Source organism: Neofelis nebulosa, chromosome 11, assembly GCF_028018385.1.
Source record: "Neofelis nebulosa isolate mNeoNeb1 chromosome 11, mNeoNeb1.pri, whole genome shotgun sequence".
NCBI lineage: Eukaryota > Metazoa > Chordata > Mammalia > Carnivora > Felidae > Neofelis > Neofelis nebulosa.
In genome coordinates, this window is record NC_080792.1 from 66,002,828 (window position 1) to 66,029,136 (window position 26,309).

At 56.4% G+C, this 26,309-nt stretch overlaps 1 protein-coding gene across 4 annotated transcripts; it reads left to right on the forward strand.

Annotated features, from left to right (window-relative positions):
- Positions 1-3,360: 3,360 nt before the first annotated feature.
- SCARF2 (scavenger receptor class F member 2) lies at positions 3,361-15,274 on the forward strand. 4 transcript variants are annotated; one of them, XM_058692914.1, is made up of 11 exons: positions 3,361-3,654; positions 8,566-8,624; positions 8,732-8,833; positions 9,026-9,545; positions 9,652-9,870; positions 10,014-10,142; positions 10,742-10,845; positions 10,929-11,046; positions 11,252-11,382; positions 12,511-12,732; positions 13,550-15,274. In XM_058692914.1, exons 1-11 carry the CDS (start codon positions 3,482-3,484, stop codon positions 14,449-14,451), a joined length of 2,679 nt encoding a protein of 892 aa, XP_058548897.1. In that variant the 5' UTR covers positions 3,361-3,481; the 3' UTR covers positions 14,452-15,274. The 4 variants fall into 4 exon arrangements, with proteins under 4 accessions (XP_058548897.1, XP_058548898.1, XP_058548899.1 ...); XM_058692915.1 differs by having other exon boundaries at positions 3,363-3,654; positions 11,267-11,382; XM_058692916.1 differs by having other exon boundaries at positions 3,370-3,654; positions 12,580-12,732.
- The last annotated feature ends 11,035 nt before the right edge of the window (positions 15,275-26,309 follow it).

Below are 26,309 nucleotides of genomic sequence, written 5' to 3' on the forward strand. Positions count from 1 at the left end.
GTGTGGCCGGGATAGGAAGGGGAGAGCTGCATTTCCTGTAGGTTCACTAGCTAGCTGAGTTCTTAGCACACCGTCTCAAGGGTCATGCTGCTACAGTGGATGGGAACCTCTCTGGGCCACCAGCGAATGGGCTGAGCTTCCAGCACCAACCTGGCTTCTCCACAGCTGAGCTTCTACCTGAACATCCTTTCCTCCTGCTGTAGTTTCTGTACTTGCAAACTCCCAACAGCAGGCCTCCCTGCCAGCAACACCCTGCTGGTGATCTGTGACTTCCCAAGTCTCCCGGGCAGAGCATGGGGACAACTGGGGCTTCTTTCTGTACCCCAGTGCCTTGCCCAGAGCCTGAGGCAGCTGGCACCCTGTCGTGGATGGAAGAGAGCAGAGAGGCAGTGTGTGCTACTTGATGGAAGGAAGAGGGTAGGATCCAGGTACCCTAAAGACTTTGGGGTGTGGGGTGAGGCCAGTGGGAATTGCTGTGCTGCTCAACACCATATGTATGATCTTCATAGCTGTCTCTTGGGGCTCGGGTACTCCTGTGCAAATATGCCCCCAATCACTGACCACAACATGATCTCATGCCCTTACGCTTCGGGTGGCAATCCTAGTGTTGACCCTAATGGGTCACTTCTAATGGGACAGGATGGCCACATCCTTCAGTGTCCTCTCCCCTGCTCCTTTAGGGGCTCTCAGTAGGAACCCAGCATTTCCTGTCTCTGCCACTACCTTGCAGGCCAGGGAGGCAGTTCCTACAGACCCCAGAATTTCTGGGAAGGAGAAGCACCAGAAATGCCAACCCCCCTCTGCTGTCCCCCGGGCTTGCTGGTTCCATCCCCCTACCCAGAGCCATCAAGTTGCGGCCACAGCTTTATAAGAGACCTCTGCTCTTCAGGGGAGGAAAGGAGGATCTGTGAGGCCCTGTGGAGCATGGGATGGGGTAGACGCAAGCCCTGAAAGGAGTCTTGCCACTGTCCCATGTGGAGGCATTCATGGCTATCCACCACCACCCCCCACCCCCCTACCTCCTGTCTCAGGACCTAGGCAGCCTGGGCTCTCCAGCTTGGCAGGCTCTCAGGCCCAGCATTCATACCTTCACTCAGCTCAATGCTCATCCCTCTCTGTCTGCAAAATCCTCACCCTCTCAAGTACCCCAGGGAAGCCATCCTGGCTGGAACGGGTAGGCCCAGGCTCTGGACCCCATGGTGTGTCTTGTGTGGTTGTTAGTCTGTGGGTGCCTGTGAACCCACAGCTTCCACAGGGCAACAGGCCAGCCATAGGGATGATCACTCACCCGCATTTCTCCATCTCCTGATAGGGATGTGGTGGCTGGGACAGACATGGGTCTTGCACTTGACACCTGAACTTGGCATCGACTAGGAGGTGGCCATGATGGGACACATGTAGGGGACTGTGGGTCTTGAGTGAGATGAGGCTAGGGACAGTTCTGCGGGCAGTGGGGGGCAGTCAGATGTGATTAGAAAGACTATTCTGGGTCATAAACTGATGGGTAGGTAGAGATTTGAAACATTCATGAAGTCTTGCTGATGGCATGGATTGGGGGCATCATCCAGCTGGTGCCCTTCCCAGAGGTGGGAATTTGGGGGTGGCAAGCAGTTCTGAGGGAAGGGAAAGAAGAGGATGGAGTTTGAGATATCTGTACATGAACTCAGCCCAGCTGGGGTGAATGCCCAAAGCCCTGGGGCCTGTGCCTCTAAAGCCAGGAGCTGGGCTACCACAAGCTGCTGGGCAGACCCTGCAGCCACATGGGCCTCTTTTGGCCTCTGTTGCTGGCAGGCTACAGGGGCCTCCATGGGAAGGGCCCTAGCACTGGGAGGGTGCTTCTGAGGTCAGGGCCGTGCCCAGGCGGAGCTGCCCACAAGTGGCCAGCCTGTTTACTTGTCTCCAAGAAGTGTTTGTGATCTCAGGGGTGCAACTTCCCCTTCCAGTCCACCCAGCTCACCTGCCTCTGGCTTCCCTCCTTCACCAGCAAGGCTGAGGGAAGGTCCCCAACCCCTGAAGCTCCCTACCCTGCTCTTCCCATCTCACCCTCCTATGACCTGCCCTGGACAGGTCTCCCTTCCAGCCAGCTTGGTGATGCCCACAGTCTTGGGCCTTCCAATGGCCATGTTTCCAAGTCCCTCCTTTGGGCCACCTTCTACTTGGATCACCTCCACATAAGTGAGGAAGGACACTGCCTCTCCCTCCTTAGGGAGTCTGTATTCAGCCTGCTCTTCAAGAGAAGACAGGTGCCCCCTCCTGCACAGGTCCTCCCACCAACTCCCAAGTCTGCAAAAGACAAGCTCATCTTTGCTGGGACCAGGATGCCCCCCTTTTATTCCACCCCCAGGCCTGTCTACCTTTCCTGTTCCATGGGTCCTGTGATTGGGTCTGTGCCCCAGAGCACTGGTCACCCCTCTGCTTCCTGGGCCCAGATTTCCTCTTCCTCCCTGTCCCCCTAGGCCCTGTTCCTCTCAACTCACCCCCTCCACCCAACTGCCCCTGCTCCATTCTATGCTGTCACCCCCATTCTTCCTGATGCAGGAACCCCCAGGCCTCCACCCTTGACTCCATCTTTTGGACTTTTCCACTGGTGATCCAATAGCCTTCTCAACTAGAATTCTTCAACCAGGCTCACCTTTCACCCCTGGACGGGATTACAGGGTCTCAGTCCTGGAATACTCCCGTCTCCTCCCTCTGCCTTTGCCCCCACCTGCATTTACCTCCACCTTCTATCCGAGCCCACTGTTGGGCCATGCTACCGTCCGGGTACGTGTGCAGTCCGTACCTACGAAGACACCCGTTGCCCAAGGCCTCAAGTCCAGAGCGAGTTGACCCATAGGCCTCAAGCATCCTGTTCGGCTGTCCTCTGCAAGGTTTGCACGAAGTGAGCAGAAGGAGCCGACAGAACAACCCAGCTCTACAAGGGCTTTGCGTCGGGGAGCAGAGGCCGGCTTGCGGCCTTGACCCGGGCACTCTTTGGGCCGCCCTCCCCCGGCCGGTTCCGAGGTCCTGGGGGACGAGGGAGCTTCCGTGAGTTGCGTCCTCATCCCCACCCCCTTTCCCACCCGGGCCTGGCTGCGCATTGAACGCGCAGGGGCAGCTTCTCTGGTGGGTGGTTGGAGAGGGAGCGGAAAGGCTCGCGGACAGGGGATTCCTTGGGCGCCCCCCCCCTCCCCCGCGCTGGCCCCTCCCTCTTTCAAAGCTCCGCGGGCCTCCTCCAAGTTCGCCCCCAAGTTTGCTAGCGGCCGCGTGGGGGCGGGGGCCGCGCGGAGGGGCGGTGGCGCGGCCGGAGGGTGGGGTCTGGCGCGCGGGGCGGGCGCTGCCGCCTGGCCGGCCGCGGCTGGCCCGGGATCAGGGAGCCGATGTGGAATTTCCTGCCCGGCCCGGCGCCCCTCCTGCCGCCCCCCGCCCGGCCGCGCACTCCGCTTCCGGCCGCTCTCGCTGCGGCCGCACCCGCGCCCGCCCCGCGCCTGCCCCGCGCCGCATGGAGGGCGCAGGGCCCCGGGGGGCCGGGCCGGCGCGGCGCCGGGGAGCCGGGGGGCCGCCGTCGCCGCTGCTGCCACCGCTGCTGCTGCTGCTGCTGCTCTGGCTGCTGCCCGGCCCCGCGGCGTCCCAGGAGCTGAACCCGCGCGGCCGCAACGTGTGCCGTGCTCCCGGGTAGGAGCCCGGCCTGGCTGGGGGAGGGGGTCGAGGGGGACGCTAGGGGCCGAGGGGAGGGGGCACCCGGGACCTTCCTAAGCTAAACGCTCTAGACCTTTTCGCCGCCCTCGCCGACGCAGACTCCTCTCCAGGCCGAGCCTGGGCACCGGGCCACAACGGTGCATCCGAGGATACCCCAGACGAGAAGTCAGTCGATGGGAGAACGGAGTGCAGTAAGCGCCCCGAAGGGTGACAGACGGTGTCTGAGATTTCAGACCTTGAAAAAGGAACCCTTGGGCCGGGTTGTGAAGGCCATAGGGAGAAGTCGGGGAAGGGCATTCCAAGCAGATGGAAGAGTATGTGCAAAGTGCAAAGGCCCCAGGCACGAGTGTGGCTCGAGGCGGGAGGGAGGGTGAGGGCCGAGTGGAGATGGAGCAGCACTCCTGAGAGGTGGGAGCCGACGCATCTTGAGGCTGGCAGGACTCGGAAGGACAGATTTGTATCTTAGAGGCAGGCGCGGGTGGGAGGAGGATGGTGATGGAGCTCGCACTGAGGAGCCTGCGCTCAGAGTGGACCAGAAGCGGGATTCAAAAAGACAATGACGTGCACCACGGTCGGAAAGATGTGGAAATCCCGGTGGGGATTCTGGGTGCGCGGAAGGGCCGCGCAGACGGGACGCCACGAGGTGTCGGTTGGGGAAGCCAGCGTGGGACAGGCAATGGGCAGGCCCCGCGGAAAAGCGGCGGGCCGAAGATCTTGCCTGGAGGGAAAAGAGCGGAGGACAGACGCTAGGAGTGGGCGCAGAGGTCAGAGGACTTGGTCGGCCGGTCAGGGGCCACAGCGAGGTCAAGAACAACTCCGCTCTCGGGATCAAGGAGCTGGCGTATGGGGGTGCCTTGGTGCAAGTTGGGGGGCGCCGCGCGGGTGGGAAGCTGGAGAGGCGGCCTCGGGACTCCGGTCTGGGTTCCGTCGGGGGGCCCTGAGCCGCAGGGCTATGGGAGGCCGCGTCCGGGGGCTTGGCAGTCGCCGCAGACAAGGGGCTGCAAGGGGGCCGCGCGGGGTTTCCGAGCTCGGATCCCGCGGCGCACAGACCCCTCCCCACTGTGAGCCCCGCCTCCGGGGCGGGGGCCGGCCTGGCCCGCCATCTGCTTCACATCGACGCCGCCGCCGCCGCCGCCGCCTCCCGGGCCTCCCCGGCCCCAGGAATGCAGTGGCAGTGGCGGGCGGGGCCGTGCCTGGAGAGGGGGAGGGCGCGATCGCTGACGGCCTTGTCTCTCCGCCTCAGTCCTCCTTCCCCGATGGGGCTCCGTGCTGGGGGATCCGGTGGCAGGCTCAAGCTGTCGGGAGCCTGAGCCCTTCGCTCCATGTCCGGTTGCCTGGACGCCTCCCCATGAGGCGGCCTGTTTCAGTAGCCCAGAGCCCGGAGTTGAATTTCGGAGCCAGATGCCACCTCTCCCCACCTGTGTGGACTGGGAACAAATCGCTTAACCTCTCTGAGCCTGACTCTGACCCTGTCAAATGGGGTTAGTGGTGGTGTCCCCCTCATGGGGTGGAGAGGGGAAGACTGAGTTTGTGTGGAGCTGGTTAATGGGAAGGACGGCCACTCTGGGCACTGTCCACTCAGGGTCTGGGCCATCTCTTTCAATACCCTTCCAAGGCTCCCACCCGCGGTTCCTTTTCCCCAGAGGCAGGAGAACCTGAAGAGGGGAGCGGATGGGCAGCCAGTAAAATCCCATGCACCTACTGTGATTGGAGCAGCCATACAGCGGCCAGGACAAATGTCACTGTCCTCGCAGTGGAGGAGACTTACAGAAAGTCATCTGATATTTAGCAAGTGCTGGGTAGGAGGTGTTCAGTTGGGGAGCGCTGTATTCTTCAGGGTGATCTAGGGAGACCCATGGGGAGGTGATGAGTAGTCAGAGGTTTGCAGGAGAGGAGGTGGAGCCCTGCAGTGCCTGGGGCAAGGCTCTAAGTGCAAAGGGCTTGTTGGAAGTGCAGAAAAGAGCCATGGGGGCGGGGCAGAGCCTCGGAGGAGGATGGTGGAGGAGAAGCGGAGGAAGAATGAGGATGGGCAGGCCACAGTGGGTCTTTTTCTCTGAGGGACACGGGAGCCCCCAGGGGCTTTACACCCAGGAGGGGTGGGATCTGACCATGTTCAGCTGCCAGGTGGCAGATGAACAGGGCTTACTTAGGCGGGTAAAAGGGAGAACCAGTTAGGAAGTCATCCAGGAGAAACCAGGGAGAGCGAGGTGGGCTCTCACAAGGCTTGGGCAGAGCAGGGAGAAGTGGCTCATCCCTTCTTAGATCCAGTTTGGAGAATAGAGTGGCATGGTTCCCTATGAATCAGGTGTGTGCTGTGAGTGGAGTCTCAGTCACCACAGAGTGGGTGCTCTGGGGTTTCAGCCTCCCCACCTGCAAGGATGGAGCTACCTGAGATGGGGAAGGCTCCTCTGGGGGGAGGCTAGGAGTTCAGTCTGGGGAGGTGGGCCCCACTAGAAAGAGGGCTCTGAGCATTTGCAGTGCCTCATCTAGATGTGACCCAGGGGAGCATCCTGAGGGAGTGGACAGAGGAGAGGTAAGGACAAAGCCAAGGAGGGGGACAGAAACCAGAGGAGGGGTGTCCACGGGGCAGGTGGAAAGCAGGGGAGTATGGGATTCCAGGTGATGGTGGGCAGAGGAGCCTCCAGGCTGGATTGGAGAGAGAATGAGGACAGACATTGGCACAGTGAGCAAGCAGTTCAGTTCTTTGAAACGGGTGCTTTGCTGCGGGTTCAAGATCACACGGTTTGAATCATGGCAGTTTTGTTTACAGTGACTGTGATCTCTAGAGGGGGCAGCCCGAAGCAAGGCGTGCTTGCTAAGGGGCCTGGCCCGACCTGCAGCCTGGCTCCTGAGGGTCTCACCAACTTACAGTTTGAGTGTGGGAACTGTCCCCTGCACCAGGCCATTTTTCTCCTCATCTCAGTTTTGTAAGTTCTTGAGAGGGTGGGCTTGCCACCTGTCTTGTCTGCCAACCCGTCCCAGAAGGAAAAGCAGCTATCCCATAGGCTCCTCCTCATGCTCTTGCTGAATTCCCATGGGGCTCCCTCCTTGCTGGGGTAGAGGGTGTTAGCTCTGCTGGGGTGGGACCTGGGTGCCTCCCATGCTGGGGGTGAACTTAGGTGAACTCAGGGGGCTTCCTGGAGCCTGCACAGCATGGACTGGAGAGCAGACTACAGCCTTGGCTGAGCTCTTAGTTTGTGCTTTCCGAATACTCCAGCCAGATCCATGGGCCCCTTTCTATAAATAAGGAGTCTGAAGGTCAGAGAGGTTAAGTTCTGTGCCCAAAGTCACACAGGCATCAAATCCAGCTTAGTGTGGCCCTAACACCAGACTCCTAGCCACAGAGCCATGTGGCCAGGGCAGAAAGTGGTCAGTGCTTCCAGGGCCATCACCATCCCAGCTGGCCAGCTGGCAAGGCCGCCTACCCAAGGGACACCTACAGAGGCTCCCCACCCAGAAACCTGGGCTCAGAACTGGCAGAAAAGGCAGGAGGGTGATAGGCTGGCAGACCTGGCTCTCCCCTGAAGATGGGCATGTATGCATCCTGTGGCCAGGCTGGGTGGGTGGAAAAGCCTGGTGAGGGGTGCGGGAAAGCCAAGCCTGCTTTGTGTTTCTGGGTCTGGTTTCCAGTTTCATTTGTGGAAAATAAGCTGGGCCCATCCCTTGCAGGCTGGGATTTTATGATTCCTGTTCCCAAGGTTCCTCATCTTTGGACTGAGGGAGAATCAAACTGTTTGGGGGGGGGGGGCATCCCAGGTGTGGCATTGTTCTCTGCTGGGGAAAGGATAGGGGGCATTTTGAAGGGCACAATACGGACATCTGCAGCCTTTCCCTTCCCAGCTGGTCCCACCCACCAGGGTCTCACGCCTCCTCCTTACTGCCTCCCAACACCACTTCCTGGTTCTAGATCAGACTCCTGAAGGGGCATACTCCTTTTCTCAAATAGCAATAGCTGCTCTGTGACTTCAGGATCTGGGTGAAGTTCTAGGTCTGCTGGGACCCACGAACCTGCAGCCTGAGTGTCCATTCCTTCTTCTCAGCCTCCTTTGTTCCCCAAATGTGGACACATCCCCTGTGAACCCCCACTCGCCCTCTCGAGTGGCACCTTTCACTCTGGCAGGGCCTCCAAACTTTTGTGCCCAGGGGTTTGGGAGGCTGTACTATCCTGAAATGCAACAGTTCTGTTATTTACCTCCTACTGAGCTAACGTCATGTACCTTGTAAAACCAAATAAAATCACAATAAGATGTTTAAAACACATAAGTAGATGCTCTAATATCTCCTCCCTCCATTCCAAGTCTTGCCCTCGTGCTCTGGAGCCCTCACTGTTTTGCTTTCCTTGCTGTCATGGAGGACTCCCAGGGTGTGCCCTGCCCCTCCACCGAGTGGACACCAACCGGGTATCCAGGTGTGCCTGTCAGGCCCCACCAGTCCCAGCTGTCCAGGTCACAGCTAGATTCTGACACCCATCTGGCCGGACCCCCACCTCCAGTGATGTCACTTTAAGCAGGTCCTGGAGACTCACGGACCTCTCTCACCAGCCCATTCTGGGACACCTGGGGTTCTTTTCTCAGGCCTAGTTGGAGTGGGGGTGGATCACAGAGGAGTTAGGTGGAATGGGGAGGGGAGGGAAGACCCTTTATAGAAGGGACTGAGAAGTTCTTGGAAGTTAGATCTCTTGGTGGTCTGCCCTCTGCAGCTTCCCATTGTCTGCTCCCCAGGGCTGGAGTGTGTGTCTTATTTGCTGGAAATCTGAACCTACAACAGTACCTGGCATATGGCAAGGCCTCCATAACCACCTCCCCAGGGCAGGGTGGATGTTGCTGGGGAGCCCTAGCAAGGACAGGGGTTGGGGCTCAGGCTCAGGAGCTCTTTCTTTGCCTGCAGCTCTCAGGAGCCCACATGCTGCACTGGCTGGAAGCAGCAGGGGGACGAGTGTGGGGTCGGTGAGTGGGGCACACTGGGGACCTGGGCAGGGGGTGGGGGCACGGAGAGGAGGAGGGGATAGTGTGGGGGCATCACACGCGGCAGCTGAGACCCGTTTTGTCCGCAGCGGTGTGCGAAGGCAACTCCACGTGTTCGGAGAATGAGGTGTGCGTGCGGCCTGGCGAGTGCCGCTGCCGCCATGGCTACTTCGGTGCCAACTGCGACACCAGTGAGCTAGGATCCGGGTGGGCGCTGGGGAGTGGGGCAGAGTCTGTGAGTGGGAGCGGTCTGATCCGGGAAAGGAATCCAGCATGGGAGGAGGGTCCCCAAAGGCGGAGGGCGGGACGCGGGTAGGTTCTGGCTGGATCTGGGCTCCCTCGAGAGCACCCTGGCCTCACACCCTTTCCGTCCGCTCCTGCAGAGTGCCCGCGCCAGTTCTGGGGCCCCGACTGCAAGGAGCTGTGTATCTGCCACCCGCATGGGCAGTGCGAGGATGTGACAGGCCAGTGTACGTGTCACGCGCGGCGCTGGGGCGCACGCTGCGAGCATGCGTGCCAGTGCCAACACGGCGTGTGCCACCCGCGGAGCGGCGCGTGTCGCTGCGAGCCTGGCTGGTGGGGCGCTCAGTGCGCCAGCGCGTGCTACTGCAGCGCCACGTCGCGCTGCGACCCACAGACGGGCGCGTGCCTGTGCCACGCAGGCTGGTGGGGCCGCAGCTGCAACAATCAGTGCGCCTGCAACACATCGCCGTGCGAGCAACAGAGCGGCCGCTGCCAGTGCCGCGAGCGTACATTCGGCGCGCGCTGCGAGCGCTACTGCCAATGCTTTCGCGGCCGCTGCCACCCTGTGGACGGCACGTGCGCCTGCGAGCCGGGCTACCGTGGCAAGTACTGCCGGGAGCCGTGCCCTGCCGGCTTCTACGGCCTGGGCTGCCGCCGCCGGTAAGCTCGGGCCCCGGGCTGGGGAGGGGAGGAGGGGGGCGGAGCGCCGAAGGGGACCGGGGTGAGGTGGCTCTGGGCCCCGCCTAGCCTCCCGCCCCTTCCCCAGATGCGGCCAGTGCAAGGGCCAGCAGCCTTGCACGGTGGCCGAGGGCCGCTGCCTGACATGCGAGCCAGGCTGGAACGGCACCAAGTGTGACCAGCCATGCGCCACCGGCTTCTACGGCGAGGGCTGCGGCCACCGCTGCCCGCCGTGCCGCGACGGGCATGCCTGCAACCACGTCACCGGCAAGTGCACGCGCTGCAACGCGGGCTGGATCGGCGACCGGTGAGCAAGCAGACCATGCCCGAACGTATCCCAGGCACGCAGCCCCAGCCCCGCCAATCCCCGAATGCTCTCCGCGGAGCGCACTATGGGCTTTTGGTTTGTTTGCTTCCGTTTCCACTGACTCTCTCTCCCCGCGTTCCGAGGTGCGAGACCAAGTGCAGCAATGGCACTTACGGCGAGGACTGTGCATTCGTGTGCGCCGATTGCGGCAGCGGCCACTGCGACTTCCAGTCGGGGCGTTGCCTGTGCAGCCCCGGCGTCCATGGGCCCCAGTGAGTGCCCAGGGACCCAAAGGGGGTTAGGGGATATGTACTCCTCACAGGGCTCCAGCTACACCCCAGGTGCTGCTATGGTGACCGACTGAGACCCGACTAGACTAGGCCCTTCAGCCTAGGTCCGCTTACCACAGCTAGGGAGTCCTGTCAGACTCTTTGGGGCCATTTCCTGCTCTGGTGTGTAGCCCGTGCTCAGAGAAGGGGTTGGCAACCAGTTCGGCCTGTGGTCAGTGGGCTCCTGAGGACTGCACGACTGAGGTGACCCCAAGCTGGTGCAGACAGAGCAGAGACCTCCACTTATAGCCAAGAGCCTGGTCTGGCAGCCCCTCTTCTCACCCACCCAAGAGTCAGCCCCAGAAGTGGACACTGAGTCTGGGTGACCCCATCCCGCTGGTTGTGCAACATATCATTTCCAAAACATTGATCGTTCAGTGTGTGCCTGGCGGTGGTGGTGGGCGTCAAACCCCAGAGAATGGAGTTAGAGAACCTGGCTCTGGAACCCGGGCTGGCTCGCGGCAGGGGCGAAGGCAGGTGGCATCACGGGGTGGGGGGGGGGGGGGGCGGCTGTGGCCCTCCCTGATCCCGTGTCCCCGTAGCTGTAACCTGACGTGTCCGCCTGGGCTCCATGGCGTGGACTGCGCCCACGCCTGCAGTTGCCACGAGGACTCGTGTGACCCGGTCACTGGTGCCTGCCGCCTGGGTGAGTGGTCCAGGGGGACATGGTATTGAGGGGGACGCAAGGGGTACCGGCACCCACGCTGACCCCGGTGCCCTCCCATACAGAGACCAACCAGCGCAAGGGCGTGATGGGCGCGGGCGCGTTGCTTGCCCTGCTCCTCGGCCTGCTGCTCTCGCTGCTCGGCTGCTGCTGCGCCTGCCGCGGCAAGGACCCGGCGCGCCGGTGAGGCCCGACGTCGTCCCGCTGTCTCGGGTTCAGGCCGAACTCTCAGTGGCACTGCGCGCCCTTCCCTAGGCTGCTCCAGGCCCCTGCTCCGCCCGGGGGTGTGGCACTGCCTATCTTTAGCTCAGGCCCCGCCCTTCCTGTGTCTGGGCTCCAGCAGAGATCAAACTGTCCCATCCAGGCCCCGCCCCACCCCTTTACTCAGGCCCCGCCCCCGCAGGGAGCTCACGCTCGGGAGGAAGAAGGCGCCGCAGCGACTGTGCGGGCGCTTCAGCCGCATCAGCATGAAGCTGCCCCGGATCCCGCTCCGCAGGCAGAAGCTGCCGAAGGTTGTAGGTAAGGATATCCGCACGGGGTCTCTGGGGGAACACTTCCCGATGCAGGAGGCTGTTGGGAAATGGGTGTGAAGGAGTCGGTGTAGGAAATGCGGGCCTTGAGTGTTGGTGTGGGTGGGCTGGGGAGGGATGGAAAGAGGGTCTCCTGAGGTAGGCGAGCCCGGGGAGGAAGGACGGAGTCCTTGGTGTGCAGGCAAATGTGGGAGGTTTGGGCCCTGTCTGGGTGAGTGACGGTGATTGCATCTGGAGTGTGTGGACATGCCGGTGGGCAGAACCCCTACAATCTGTAGCAGTGCACTAGAAGTCTTGGTGGGTAGCTGCAGGTGAACCGGGGTTGGGGCAGGGGAAACTTGTGCATGGAAATGCCCTGTCACAGGGAGCACTCCTCGCCCCCCCCCCCCCACCCCCTGCCCACCTAGATCCCCTGCAGTGCTCTGGGTCCTTCCTGGAAAGTGGGCAGGCTGGTCTCCAGACTCTCAACCCTAAGTCAGGACTCCACGTGCAGACTCTCTCCGTCTGCACCGACACACCAGGAGTGGACTCCCTTTTTGCTATTTGTTTCTGAAGATGAAGGGAGATAAAGATGGAGGCAGCTGAGAAAACCCCTTGGCCCACTCAGCAGAGTGTGATCTGTGGACACAGGTGTGGGGCTGGACCCCACATCACAACTGTGAAAGGCAGATAGGCCAGCCGGCCTCTGAGATTCCCCCACTTGTTGGGGCTAGGCCCTGGGGGGTTCAGTCTGCTGAAATGGGCTGAGCCAAATGGTGGCCTCACCACTGCACATTTGAGCTGGGGAAAAAACAAAACAAAACAAACCTCATGTCTTTCTGGGTCCTACAGGGCAGGGTCCAAACATGGCTTGGAGGCCCTGATGGCCTGTCCCAGCCAGGTGTTCTCTCCAGTCCTCTCTTTCCAATGCTTCAGCCCATCCTTGTTCAGCTCTCTAGCAGCACACACTAACCCTGCACCTTTGACTACGTTGTTTCCCCTTATTTCTTTTTACTAGTTCACTTCTACCCATTCTCCCATCTTGTTTTGGTTTAGTGTCACTCTGCCTGGTGAATTGCCTGCTCCACCCACAGTCTTAGGATAGGACTGTTCTTGGTTACTCTGTCATTTGTTGCAGGAGGGCTAGTGAGGGCACAGGCTGGAACAGGGCAGGGCCCCTGGCAGCTGTGCCTCCCTCCTTCCCCAGTGGCCCACCACGACCTGGATAACACACTCAACTGCAGCTTCCTGGAGCCACCCTCAGGGCTGGAGCAGCCCTCTCCATCATGGTCCTCCCGGGCCTCCTTCTCTTCCTTTGACACCACTGATGAAGGCCCTGTGTACTGTGTACCCCATGAAGGTGAGCACTGCTCTGCTTGGGCCTCCCTCCAGCCCAGTGAAATGTTTCAGCTGAAAAGGTTTCTGTGCTCTGAGGGACGGGCAGCACGGGAGGAAGGGCGTGGTGATATTCCTAGCTAGGGGTTGGACACAGAGCTGAGGCTGCAGAATGGGGTTCTGTGCTGCTCAGCGCTGGGCTGGGATAGGGTCTGGGGAGGTGGGTGGGCTCTTCTGTCTCTAGCCACAGCCCAGATTCACTTCTTTGGGAGACCGTTCATAGAGAAGGTTCTGGGCCTGGGTAGAAGATGGCAGAGGAGATAGGAGCAGGGGTCTATGGGATATGGGGGCACACTTTTGCCTGAAGCTTTGGCCCAAAAACACCTGGAAGGAGCTTGACTAGCTGTGGCCTTGGGCTCTCTCCTTTCCTATCCCCCTGGGTGACCTTGAGCAGGCGACTAACCTCTCTGAGCCTTAGAAACCTTATCTCTTTATGAGGAATAATGAATCACCTAGCAGGTGTTCCAGAACCATATCTGATGATCCGACTTCCCCTCCCACTCGGGTTTGGGGATGTGGTGGGAAGGGATGCAAGGCCAGGCCCAGGTTGGGGCTTCAGCCTCAGGAACGTGCCCTTCATTCCCCAGGACCAGGCCTCACACCCTGGGTCTCAGAACTAAGTTTGTGGTTGATGCTATGATTTCGCCAGGCATGTCTGGATACCAGGGCGACTGAGCATCAGCTGGGGCGGGGAAGAGGAGGAAAGGCAGGGTTTTGCTTGAAGGCTGGATGGCCCAGCTCTCTGTGGAGGCCGTGACTGCCAGCTCTTCTTCCCTTGTCAGAGACCGCAACGGAGAGCAGGGACGCGGAGCCCCCCACATCCCCTTCGGAGGCACTGGCGTCATCCCCCGCGCTGGTGACCACGCTGGCTTCCGCAGAGGAGGCGACGCCCTTCCCCCCGTCCTCTGACAGCGAGCGGTCGGCATCCAGCGTGGAGGGGCCCGGCGGGGCGCTGTATGCGCGCGTGGCCCGGCGCGAGGCCCGGCCGGCCCGGGCCCGGGGCGAGGCTGGAGGCCTGTCGCTTTCGCCATCTCCCGAGCGCAGGAAGCCGCCTCCACCCGACCCTGCCACCAAGCCCAAGGTGTCCTGGATCCACGGCAAGCACGGCGCCGCTGCCGGTGCGCCTTCTCCGCCACTCTCGGGACCCGAGGCTGCGCCCAGCCCCACCAAGAGGAAACGGACGCCCAGCGACACGTCGGCGCGGCCGGATGAGCCCAGCAGTCCCCGGGCCCGTGACCCGACGCCTCGGCCCCCCGGGCTGGCGGAGGAGGGGCCTGCCCTCGCCTCCCCCTCGCCGCCTAGGGCTCGGGCGCGGGGCCGCGGCCCTGGCCTCTCAGAGCCCACGGACGCTGGCGGTCCCCCGCGCGGAGCGCCCGAGGTCGCCTCCATGCTGGCCGCGGAGCTGCGCGACAAGACTCGCAGCCTGGGCCGCGCCGAAGGGGCTACGGTCGCGCAGGGCCCCCGAGAGAAGCCGCCGCCGCCGCAGAAGGCCAAGCGATCGGTGCTGCCCTCCTCGCCTGCCCGCGCGTCCCCCGCGCTTGAGGCCCCGGGGCCCGAGAAGGCGGCAGCCGGCGCGCCCGCGCCAGACACCCCCAGGAAGAAGACCCCCATCCAGAAGCCGCCGCGCAAGAAGAGCCGGGAAGCGGCGGGCGACCTGGGCAGGGCGGGCGCGCCCACCCTGTAGCAGGCGGCAGCCCGGCCGTGCCCGCAGATTCCCCAGGCTTAGAAGCGCTGCTTGCCACCCCGCGTAATGCGCCAGCCCGGCGCGCCCCGCGGCGGCCCGGGCACGGCGGCCTCCTGGGGCTTCGTACGGGAGCAGCCAGGCGGGAGGCTGGGTCTCATTGGCTCAGGCTCCAGCGGCGGCTCCTGGATTGGAGCACTGCTCTCGGGCGGGAAGGCCCCATTCCATTGGTCGAGGCCTGACAGGAGCTTAGCTGGCGATTTCCTTCCCATTGGCCGAGGGCTCCGACCAGTCAGGGTCTCAAAGGCCGGAGACAGGAGGGTTCGGCCTAGAGGTCACCTCTTACGGGCCCAGAATGCACTCGGCCGGGGCTACCTTCTCATTGGTCGAGGCCAGAAGCATTTCTGTCTCGACTGCCTCATTGGCCAAGGCCTGGCGCCTCTGGCTGGAGAGCTTTTGATCGTAGCCGAGGGATACTTCCCTGGCCAGGCCTCAGGGCATCTGGTTGTCTGGAGCCTGGGGAGGAGAGCTGGTCTCTGCTCCTCAAAGGGCTCAGCGTCCCCGGGGCCCGGCCTGGCCCCCCACTGCCCCTCCCTGCGCCCCCAGCCCCAGCCTCCCTAACCCCGGCCCCTCAGCTGTCGAGCTGGTTTTGATGGCCTCCCACCACCCCACATGCCGCGGGAATCCGAAGGGCAACTCCAGTAGCCCGAGGAGATGTATTTATAGGCCCCCGGCAGGGCTGCTCCCACCCCATCCGGGTGCCCCAGGATGGGCTCCTCCCGGCAGGGGCTTGGCCAAAGCTTTCTTAATAAAGTGCCTTTTTTTTTCTCCTGTGCTTTGCCTGCTTCCTATCTCACCTTCCTCCTGCAAGATTCCTTCCTCAGAGAATTTGTGTGACCTTTTCTAGCCTGCACTCACCCACAAGACTCCTCTACCTAAGCAGAACCTGGAAGCCCACGTGTGGCTCTCCAGGGGCTAAGCTGGATGTGGGTTGTGTCCAATCGCCCATCATTTCTTTATCAAGTTTATTGGGCACCCACCTTGGGCCGCTCCATTCTCAACTAGCAGCCTGGGAGTCCCTTGGCTACAGGGAGCTTGTACTTGGGGCTGACCTGTGCTGCTCCCAGTGGCCACTGCTGTTACACTTGGGGGCACCGAGCTGTTTGGTGTGGCTGGGAGAGGTCAGAGGCTGGGGCCAGGGGCAGTGGGCCACAGGCACAGCTCCAGCAGGGCCTCACCAGGCACAAACAAGATGGTCTGGCCCTGCACAGAGCCCTGCTGTCTGCCTCAATGGGCTCCTTGTCCTCAGCCGGAAACTCTCACCCGCCCGCCCTCCCCACCAGGCTGAGGGAGGTGGGGGAGAGGGAAGGGAGTGTGCCTGGCCCAGAGCCCTGGCTGGCCTCGCAGGCAGTCCCTGCTCTGGCCTGGCCTTTTATCTGTGACCATTTGCCGCCCCCCGCCCCAATGTCTTCACTGCTTCTGGCCCTCAGGCAGGCCACAGACCCCTTACCTTTCTATGGCACCCACTGGCCTCTGTCCATCTTGGCTCCTCCCATCCCCCTGTCTCTGCCCAGCAGGTCTCTTTTCATCGCGATGCCCAGCTCTTTTGATCAGGAGATTCTGCCAAGATTCTCCAATCTCCCCAACCCCACCCTGCAGCTCCCAGTGTGGCATGAGGTCTGACCAATGCTGGCAGCTCAGGGATCTCACCTGGCAAGTCTCCTGCCCTCTGGCCAGATACCACATTGAGGTCAACTTTAGTGACCCATATGGGGGCTCAGCCACCTGAGTGGAGATGGCCTCATGCCACAGGCAGGACATCTGATGTGGTTTGCATGGACATAGTCCCAGCATTTGGCCTGGTCGGGCAGCACATGGAATGCAGGCTTCCCTCTGGCCAGCCAGGCACCCTCCCAGCCATGGCCCTGTGGCTGGCCGCCTCTGATATATTCGGGCACCGGGCCATGCTGGCTGCTGGGGTTGAGAACACAGGCTTAAAGTTGGCCAGGAAGGGCAGATGCCCAGCTGGGCCCAGCAAGGGCAGGATAATGACAGGATGGTGGGGGAGGGCAGTGCAGCAGTTCAGGCTACAGTCTTGCCCTGCACCCCTCCCCCCACACAGCGAGACCCACATTGCCACTCCCTGATCCCCAAACCTTACCAGCTCTCCCTCTCCCTGCAGTCTGAGTCAGCATGGTGTGGGGCAACCAGAGTGGTCACACAGACCCGGCTTTCCTGGGGCCCCTCCTCTCTCTGCCCTGGGAACCCTCCAGGTGTCCAAGACCCTGACCTTCAGGAGCCCCTTTGTGTGAATGCCTCACAGAGCAGGGGCACCTCCCGTACTTCCAGCAGCCAGCCTCTGCTGCCTGCCCCCACTCTGGGCGGGATGCTGTGGCCTGGAGGCCAGGCAGGAACCAGGCCAAGAAAGCCCCCCAGGATGATCCGGGTAGCTGCCCCGGGAGGGAGCTGCCAAGGCCCCTCAGCCACCCCCTGCCTGACACCCGCTTCCTCCCCACCCCCTCGGGCCTGCGGCAGTGCCAGCTTCCAGGGAAGGCGCCACAGAAGGGAACCGCGGCGGCTGGAACCTCTGTTGCCATGGGGATGGGGACCACAGGACCCACATCTGGTAGCGATTGAGGAGGAAAAATTATGAGTCGTGGAAAACGCAAATATTTTTTGTAGCACAGAGCACAAAGGAGCGGGAGGAATGTGGGTCTGGAAAAGGCCTGAGCCAGGCTGGGTTTCAAACGGGGACGCAGCTCACATCACAGACAGAGGTCCACATGCACGCACTGCTACACACATAGAAACACGGAGACAATCATCCTACGATACGCATACTGCCACGCACATCACACACAGCTCCACACACACTTCACACAGAGCTACCCCCGTGTACACTGCCACACACACAGACACAGACACACAAAGACAGTCATCTGGAACAACACACACTCCGCCAGACACACGGAAACGCTGAGACAGTCACACACATTGTAACATACGTGCACATACAACCAGACCCGAAGACGTGTTCATGTGCCAGTACACACACACGCACTCTAGCTGACAGAGAGAGACACTATCTCTCCAACACGAACATGCACCTCGACACACACCGAAACACGGATGGGGGAAACATATGCAGCAACGCAGCACGCACATCCCGAAAGAGCCCCAGAAACACCGGAAGAGACACACGCACTGCAACAAACATACGTGCACAGCTAACCCACAGGGCGACGGGGAAGAACACTCACCCTGGAAGTCACACCCACAAAACCCAGCCACCTCGCAGAAGCCGAAAGAGACTGTTCCACAGTATACACCACTACACACGGGAACACTGGGACAGACACTCCCTGGGACCCGCGTGCACGTCACGGGCCACAGAGACACCACGAGACAGACGCAACCCTGCAACACAAAAACACACACCACCCGTTACGGGAGCCTCAAGACAGACCCATACCCTACAACACACAGACCGCCAGACCCACGGAAGCCCCAAGAAACACTCTTTCTGCCGTCACACACAACCTCTACCAGAGACGCCCACATGGACACACGCTAAGACACAAACACACACGCCACGGTACAGACGGAAACACGGTGGCACAAACTGCAACACACACACATTCCATCAGACCCACAGAAACCGTGAGACAGGCGCCTTCTAAACACACACACAGCACTTGACACGGGCACACACGGAGACAGACGCTCCGAGAAACACACACACCCTGCAGTGAACCAGAAATAGGAACAGACAGCCTGTAACAGCTGCGCATAGCCCACCAGGCCCAACTAAACGCTGAGGCAGTGCCTCACACTAACACGCACGCACGTGCACACGCAAACACACTCCCCTAGAAACACAGATATGGTCCCTGCTCGTGCCCTGCAAACACACAAGCACACCACCAGACCCACGGAACATCCAGACTGGCTGACAAAATGTATTTGAGCCTGTGCTCCAGACAAGCGCTGGCCGGTTGAGAAATCCTACCCTTCTGTGCTCCAAGAAGTGGCCGGCTCCAAAGGATCACTTTGCCCTCATGCGTGCAAGACCCTCCCACTCTTCCTCATGACTCCTTGTCTACCTGCCTCTAGAAAAACCCAAGCCCTGTCCTTCCCATGTGGACATTCCTCATCAGCAAACTTTCTTGTCGCTGCAGCGTGAGTGAAATCGTCTCCCTGTCTGATGCCCCCCCGCCACGGCCATTCCCCGCCCCCCCCCCCCCCCCCCACAGCTCTGGTGCCCTGACTCAGTGGATCGGACCTGATCTTAGGATCCCTGTCCACTCTCTCTAGGTAATGACGCCTCTCAGAGCCCTCGGGTGCCACTCCTGACTAGCAGCCTGGGCCCCACAGGGACTCCCACTCTGGTCCTGGTCTCTCTGGGCTCCTGTCCATTGGAAGCATGCTATAAGAATTTGATTTTGATTCTTTTTGAGGACTTCATCGATTTTTGGTGCCAGATTCTTTTGGTTTCATGGTCTGACCAGTTGGTCTTGTTTCTGTTAGGCTTTCCCCTTTGTCTATTTGTTTTGAGCTTAACTCAATTAAGAGTCTGTACCCTCTGAGGGGCACGTGGGTAGCTCTCTCGGTTAAGTGGCCAACTTCGCTTCGGCTCAGGTCACGATCTCGCAGTTTGTGAGTTCGAGCCCTGCCTCGGGCTCTGTGCTGACAGCTTGGAGCCTGGAGCTCGCTTCAGATTCTGTGTCTCCCTGTCTCTCAGCCCCTCCCCTGCTCATGCTCTCTCTCTGTCTCTCAATAATGAAGAAATGTTAAAGAGTTCGTACCCTCTGGGAAGATGGTTTAGAGATGTGGCCAATAATAGATGGAAAGAGTTGTCCTGAAGGTTTCCTTAAGAATGGTCAGAGAAGCTGCCACAGAAACAGGTAAGCAAGCAGGTGCTTGTGACACACCCAGCAGTCAGCTTGCTTTCGTGAGGTTCACTCACCCACATGCTGGGGAATGCCTCCCGAGAGGGTGGTGGTCTACGGGGAGGGGTTAGGAGAGGAGAGGCTGGGAGCAGAGCGAGAGTTCAAAAACAGGTGAAGGTATCCACGGAGTTCAGGGCCCCTGCAGAAGAGGAGGAGGAGGCCACAGGGGGAGGAGGAGACCTCTGATGGGGCACAGTGGGGCGTGGATTGGAGCATGACTGCACCTGTGGTTGTCATCAGAGACAGTCCATCTTTGGGTGATGTCCGTGTAGGATGAGTCCAGCTGCAGGGTTGAGGTCACCTGGTTTGGTCAAGAAGTTGGCTAGTTTTACTATAGCTAATATGTGGAAACAACCCGAGTGTCCACCGATGGATGAATGGATAAACACACCGTGTCCCATTCACACAATAGAACATTATTCCGCCTTAAAAAAAGGAAGTTCTGACACCTGCTGCAACATGGATGAACCTTATAAGACATTAGAAGAACTGAAGTAAGCCAATCTCAAAAAGACAATTACTGCATGAGTTCATATATATGAGGCACCATGAGTAGTCAAATTCATATAAATAGAAAGAATATGGTAGTACCAGGGGCTGGGGGAGGGGAGAATCAGGAGTTTTTGTTTCACAAGGACAGAGTTTCAGTTTTACAAGATGCAGACAGTTCTAATGATGGACAATGGTGTTGGCTGCACCATGATATGAATGTATTTCGTACCATTGACCTTTCCATTTAAAAATGGTTAAGATGGTAAATTTTATGTTCTGTATCTTTCAACCCAACAGGAAAAAAAAGGAAAAAAAAAAAAGAAGTTGGTTACAACCAGGTCAAGGAGCTCCCTGGGCTGATAATGGCCTTGAGCTGAACACTGGGATCGAGAGGCAGCTGTTAGTCTGGAAGTCATGGGTCTGTGTCTGTAGCTGGGGTGGTGATTGCAGTGGGAAACAGAGGGGCCGCTACTGGGAATGATGTCATCCCAAAGGCAAAGGCACCTTTGCCCCATGTGAGAGGTTCCAGTGGCTTTTCATTCTACTTTATTTTTTTTAAATGTTTATTTTTGAGAGAGAGAGAAAGAGAATGAGAGAGAGAGAGAGAGAACAAGCAGGGGAGGGGTAGAGAGAGAGGGAACAGAGGATCCGAAGTAGGTTCCTTGTTGACAGCAGAGAGGCTCGAACTCATGAACCACAAGATCATGACCTGAGCCGAAGTCAGACACTTAACCGACTGGCCCTCATTCCACTTCAAATTAAAACTGTAATGTTTATCTATTTGTGAATATGCAGGTATTAACCAAAAAATCCAGTTGATTTGCCTAAGGGTATTATTGACAGAGTTCAGCTGATTAGATTTAATGATAATTTAGAGCCACAGAACTTTCATTCAGTCAGGAATTCAAGGATGCCAGAAATTATGTTGAATCAAACGTTCAGCTTTTGTCCTTCCAACACCAAGGTCAGAGCTAAGTGGTAGAATATGATTTAGCAGAAAGACAAAGTACAAACTTAGTCGTTCAGTTTTCATTATACCATAACAGACTAAAGTTCGTATTTTCTTGGTCAGTTTTTTTTCCAGAGTTTTTCCCTTTCCACTTTGATTTGCTTTGTTTTAAAAAATAGATTCTGGAGGGACGCCTGGGTGGCTCAGTTGGTTAAACTTCCGACTTTGGCTCAGGTCATGATCTTACGGTTTGTGAGTTCCAGCCCCGCATCAGGCTGTGTTCTGACAGCTCAGAGATTGGAGCCTGCTTCGGATTCTGTGTCTCCCTCTCTCTCTGCCCCTCCCGCACTCATGCTGTCTCCCTCTCTCTCTCTCAAAAAGAAATGAACATTAAAAAAAGTAAAAACAAAAAAAGATTCTGGGGTGCCTGGGTGGCTGGCTCAGTGGGTTGAGCGTCTGACTTCAGCTCAGGTTGATTTTGAGGTTGGTGAGTTTGAGCCCCACGTTAGGCCCTGTGCTGACACCTCAGAGCCTGGAGCCTCTTTCAGATTCTGTGTCTCCCCCTCTCTCTCTACCCCTCCCCCGCTCATGCTCTTTCTTTGACTCTCAAAAAATAAGTAAACGTAAAACATTTTTTAAATAGATTTTATGTTTTAGAGCAGTTTTAGGTTCACAGCAAAATTGAACAGAGGTAGAGTTCCCATGTATCCCCTGCCCACCCAGCCTCCCCCACTATCAACATCCCCCACTAAGAGGGACAACTTTTATAATGATAGACCCACACTGACCCATCATTATCACCCAGAGTCCACAGTTTACATTAAGGCTCATTGTTTTTGTTTTTGTTTTTTTTTAGATTTTATTTTTAAATCATCTCTATACCCAAAGTGGGGCTTGAACCCACAACCCCAAGATTAAGACTTACGCACTCTACCGACTGAGTCAACCAGGTAGGTGTCCCAGTGGCTCGCTCTTGGTGTTGTACATTCTAATGGTATGGACAAATGTATAACATGACATGTATTTGCCATTATAGAGAAATAATATCATATAGATGATATGGAATATTTTACACTGACTTAAAAATCTTCTGGGTTCCAGCTATTTATCCTCCCTCCCCCTAACCCCTGGCAACTGCCGATCTTTTCATTGTCTCCATAGTTTTGCCCTTTCCAGGATGTCTTACACTTGGAATCATATAGTGTGTAGCCTTTTCAGATTGGGTTATTTCATTTATTATTATATAATATAATTGCATATTTAGTAATATGCAATTTAATGTGCTTCCATGTCTTTTCATGGCTTGGTAGCTCCTTTTTTTTTTTTTTTTTTTTTGCACTGAATAATATTCCATTGTTTGGATGGACCACAGTTTATCCATTCACCTACTGAAGGACATCTTGGTTGCTTCTCGTGGCTTTTTATTAATGGTCTGACATGCATTTTGAGAGGCGAGGTGTGAGCATGGGGTATTCATTCAAGAGACAATTACAGGCAGTTGGACAAATACACGTGCTCCCTTTTCTCAGGGCAACTCCCTAGTGAATTTAGAACAACCAGTAGGACTGCCTACAAACTGCAAAGACTAGGATGTGCAAATGGAACGATGGTGCCATCTAGTGGTTGGTTGTGGCAGCAGAGCGAAGAGCCCAAATAAGGGAGGGTGACAGAGCCCAGCTGCTCTGGTGTTGTCAGATGAGGCCCACCCAATGAGATTCAGGGTCCTAGGCCCAGATTATTCCCCAAAGTAGACATAGCCTGGTGAGAAAAGCCAGAAGGCCTGGTGATAGCTTTATACCATGTGGGTGCTGGATAGCTTGAGACATTGGCCAGACTGATCTATATGGGTATAGTGGGGACCAGTTGATGTGTAAGAATTTTACTAAGACACAGGGCCCTGACCCTTATTTGGGATAATATCCCATCTTCCCTCCATGTTCTATGTAATAGTGTTCACTGAATCTCCCTCCCCTCAAGGTTCTGCAAACACAGGAGTGGCTACCCCATAGGTAGTCAGATAATGGAGTGCTGTGTCCCTTCAAAAGTCAATGTGCGCTTGGGTGGCTTAGTTGAACATCTGTCTCTTGATTTCGGCTCAGGTCATGATCCCAGGGTTGTGCGCATCGAGCCCTGAGCTGGGCGTGGAGCCTGCTTAAGGTTCTTTCTCTCTCTCTCTCTCTCTCTCCCTCCCTCCCTCTACTCCTTCCCTCCACCTCTAAAAAAAAAAAAAAAAGTGAATGTGCACAATCATAAGAAGGGAAACTCTGACTTGTGCTACAACGTGGATGAACCCCAAAGACATTATGCTAAATGAGAGAAGCCAGACACAAAAGGGGCAAATTCAGAGATAGAAAGTCGAACAGAGGTTGCCAGAGGCTGGGGGCAGTGGTGTTTAATGTGCACAGACTTTCAATTGTGCAAGATGAAAAAGTTCTGGAAGCATAGCGGTGATGGTTTTCACAACAATATGAATGTACTTAATCCCGCTGAATTGTACACTTAAAAATGGTTAAAATTTAAACTTTATATTATCTGTATTTTGTCACAATTTTTAAAAAATATATAATATATAAAGGAACTAAAGAAACAAGTGAATATGAGCAGTATCCAAGAGCCTATTGGAAAAAGGGCTGTATTGACTAAATTCGGTAGGTTATAACAACAGAGTACTGGCCGGGGGAAGATTATCTGTGTTAGGGATAAGATCTTACTTGGCCACTACTTAGGGTCTCAGCAATTCACCATGAGGTACCATTTGTCCTTTTTGGGTTGAAAAACAGGCTAAATTGGGCTGCTAAATGGAGAAAGAGTGGGTATAATCACCTCTTCTCTTAATACACCTTGTGTAGTGGGTCTCATCCTTGAAGTGTCTGTTTTGATGGGTGTTGGGCCATATTAACAATTTTAGTGGCCCAGGCAAGACCTCAAGGTCCAATCTGGCAAGGCCAACAATAAGGGGCAATTTTTAAATTTTATTGCAATTAGAAGATCCATCCGATAATGGGAAATCCTGAAGGAAAGGAAGCCAGAACCACTGGAATAAGGTAGCTTGTTTGCCTTCTATTTTATGCACAATCATGCCTAAGCAGACACAGGGAGTTCCGCCTTAGCCAGGTCTTTTTGTCACTGAATAATGTTCCACTTTATGGATGTACCACGGCTTGTTTATCCATTTATGTATTTAAATTTTTTTTATGTGTTTCATTTATTTTGAGAGAGAGTGAGAAAAAGAGCATGAGTGGGTGAGGGGCAGAGAGAGGGAGAGAGAGAGAATCCTAAGCAGGCTCCACACTGTCAGCGAAGAGCCCAATGTGGGGCTCGATTTCACAAACCATGAGATCATGACCTGAGCCAAAATCAAGAGTTGAATGCTTAACCCACTGAGACACCAAGATGCCCCTCCCCAAATGTATATTTATTTATTATTTTTTGGAGGGGTGGGGCAGAGAGAGAGAGGGAGAGAGAGAATCCATGCAGGCTCCACACTGTCAGCACAGAGCCAAATGTGGGGCTTGATGTCATGACTATGAGATGAAGATCTGAGCCATAATCAAGAGTCAGACACTTAACTGACTGAGCCACTCAGGTGTCCCAATCAGTTTGGCAGTTTGTTTATTTGTTTTAAATTTATTTATTCTGAGAGAGAGAGAGAGAGAGAGAGAGAGAGAATCCCAAGCAGGCTCTGTGCTGTCAGTGCAGAGCCTGATGAGGGACTCGATCTCACAAACTGTGAGATCATGACCCGAGCTGAAACCTAGAGTCAGACACTTAACCAACTGAGCCAACAAGGCACTGAGAGTCCCACCTTTAAATTCAGTGGGGCCTTCATGGATCCAGTATCAATTAAGACCAAGAAGGTAGCTTGGTGTGTGCAGACCAACAGGCCACCATATTTGTATAGTACAATTGTCCCTGGTGGTGGTCAGAACTCAGGGGCTTGTCAAGACTGGAGTGATTGCCTGAGTTCAGGGGCTACAATGAGGGTACTACATCTTGAAAATTTGGGTTTGGAGAGAAAAGTTTGGATGTTCTTTATAACTTGTTTTAGGAGAGCTTGGAGCTCCTGGAGTCTTTATATATATATATATATATGTATATATATATATGTATATATATGTGTATATATATATACATATATATATATATACATATATATATATACACATATATATATATATATTCTTTTTTTTTAATTTTTAAGTGATCTCTACACCTAACATGGGGCTGGAACTCATAACCCTGAGATCAAAAGTCACATACTCTACTGACTGGCCAGCCAGGCACCCCATCTTAGGTTCTTGCCCAAATTCTGATTATTGAAGAAGCCTAGGTCGCAAATTGGTCAATACCAAGGGTGGTGGGGGGCAGTCATGGAAATTCTGAAATGTGGTCTTTCTTTGGTTGAGAGGTTTGGTGCTATGGGATGAGAAGACCAGGTCTTGGGCCTTCTTCAATAACTTGAGCTGCCTAGGGCCTCTTAAGAGTGGTCACTAACTTGACAACAGTTGCTCTGAGGCCTTAGAAACTATAGACCCTCTTCTGACAAATAAGTGCCAGGTGTCTGTCTTGAGAATCTTTCTTCTCCAGCATCTTTGGGATTGGTTCCCATTCCATTTTACCTGCCATACTTTTCCATCTCTACCTCCAACTGTAAACCATGGGTCCAGAGGAAATGTTTGCAGGCTATGGCCCAGGGGCCAAATCTGGCTTGTTACATGTTTTCATAAATAAAGTTGGACTGAAGCACGCGTGCGCGCGCGCGCACACACACACACACACACACACAGTGTCGGCTCAGGCCCTGCTAGAACTTCCAGTCCCTGGGGTCCTCACTAAAGTGTCCACTGAACTATGCCAGGTTGCTTCAGTAATTGACACTCCTCCCCTAAAGTACCCATTGAGTGAGAACATATACATCAATGTCTGTGGCAGTGGGGCAGACCATTTTCCAGGCCATAATCATCTGATGAAACAAGGGAAGTGCCAAGGTCATGGCCACAAACACTGGGGAGGGTGGACGGGTTTGGGGGTGTGTGTGTGTCATGAGATATTATGGACAATCAGGACATCTTGGCAGTGTTTAAAGTTAATTCAGAGCCAGTATAATGCAGGCACAAAAGCCAGTCAGTGCATCTTTCATGACCTAAATCCAAAATTGTTTCTTAAATGTTGAAATTCAGATGGAGCCAAATCACAGACCTCTGTTTCAGTTTCTCCTGTGGCAGGGAAACTGAAGGACTCCACAAAACCCAGCTTTTTGCTCCTTTTCCTGTTTCTATTCTTGCTGGAACCTGCACCCCCACTTGACACATGCCTCACAATGCAAATAGTGTATGTCCTTGTAAGGGACAAGAAGTTAATGATTTCTTTCGAACAGATAACATCTAAGGAAGTACCAGGTAAGAATGACCAAAGCCATCCTATGCTCATTCCAGACCACTGGGCCTACACATCTCATCACCAAGAACCTC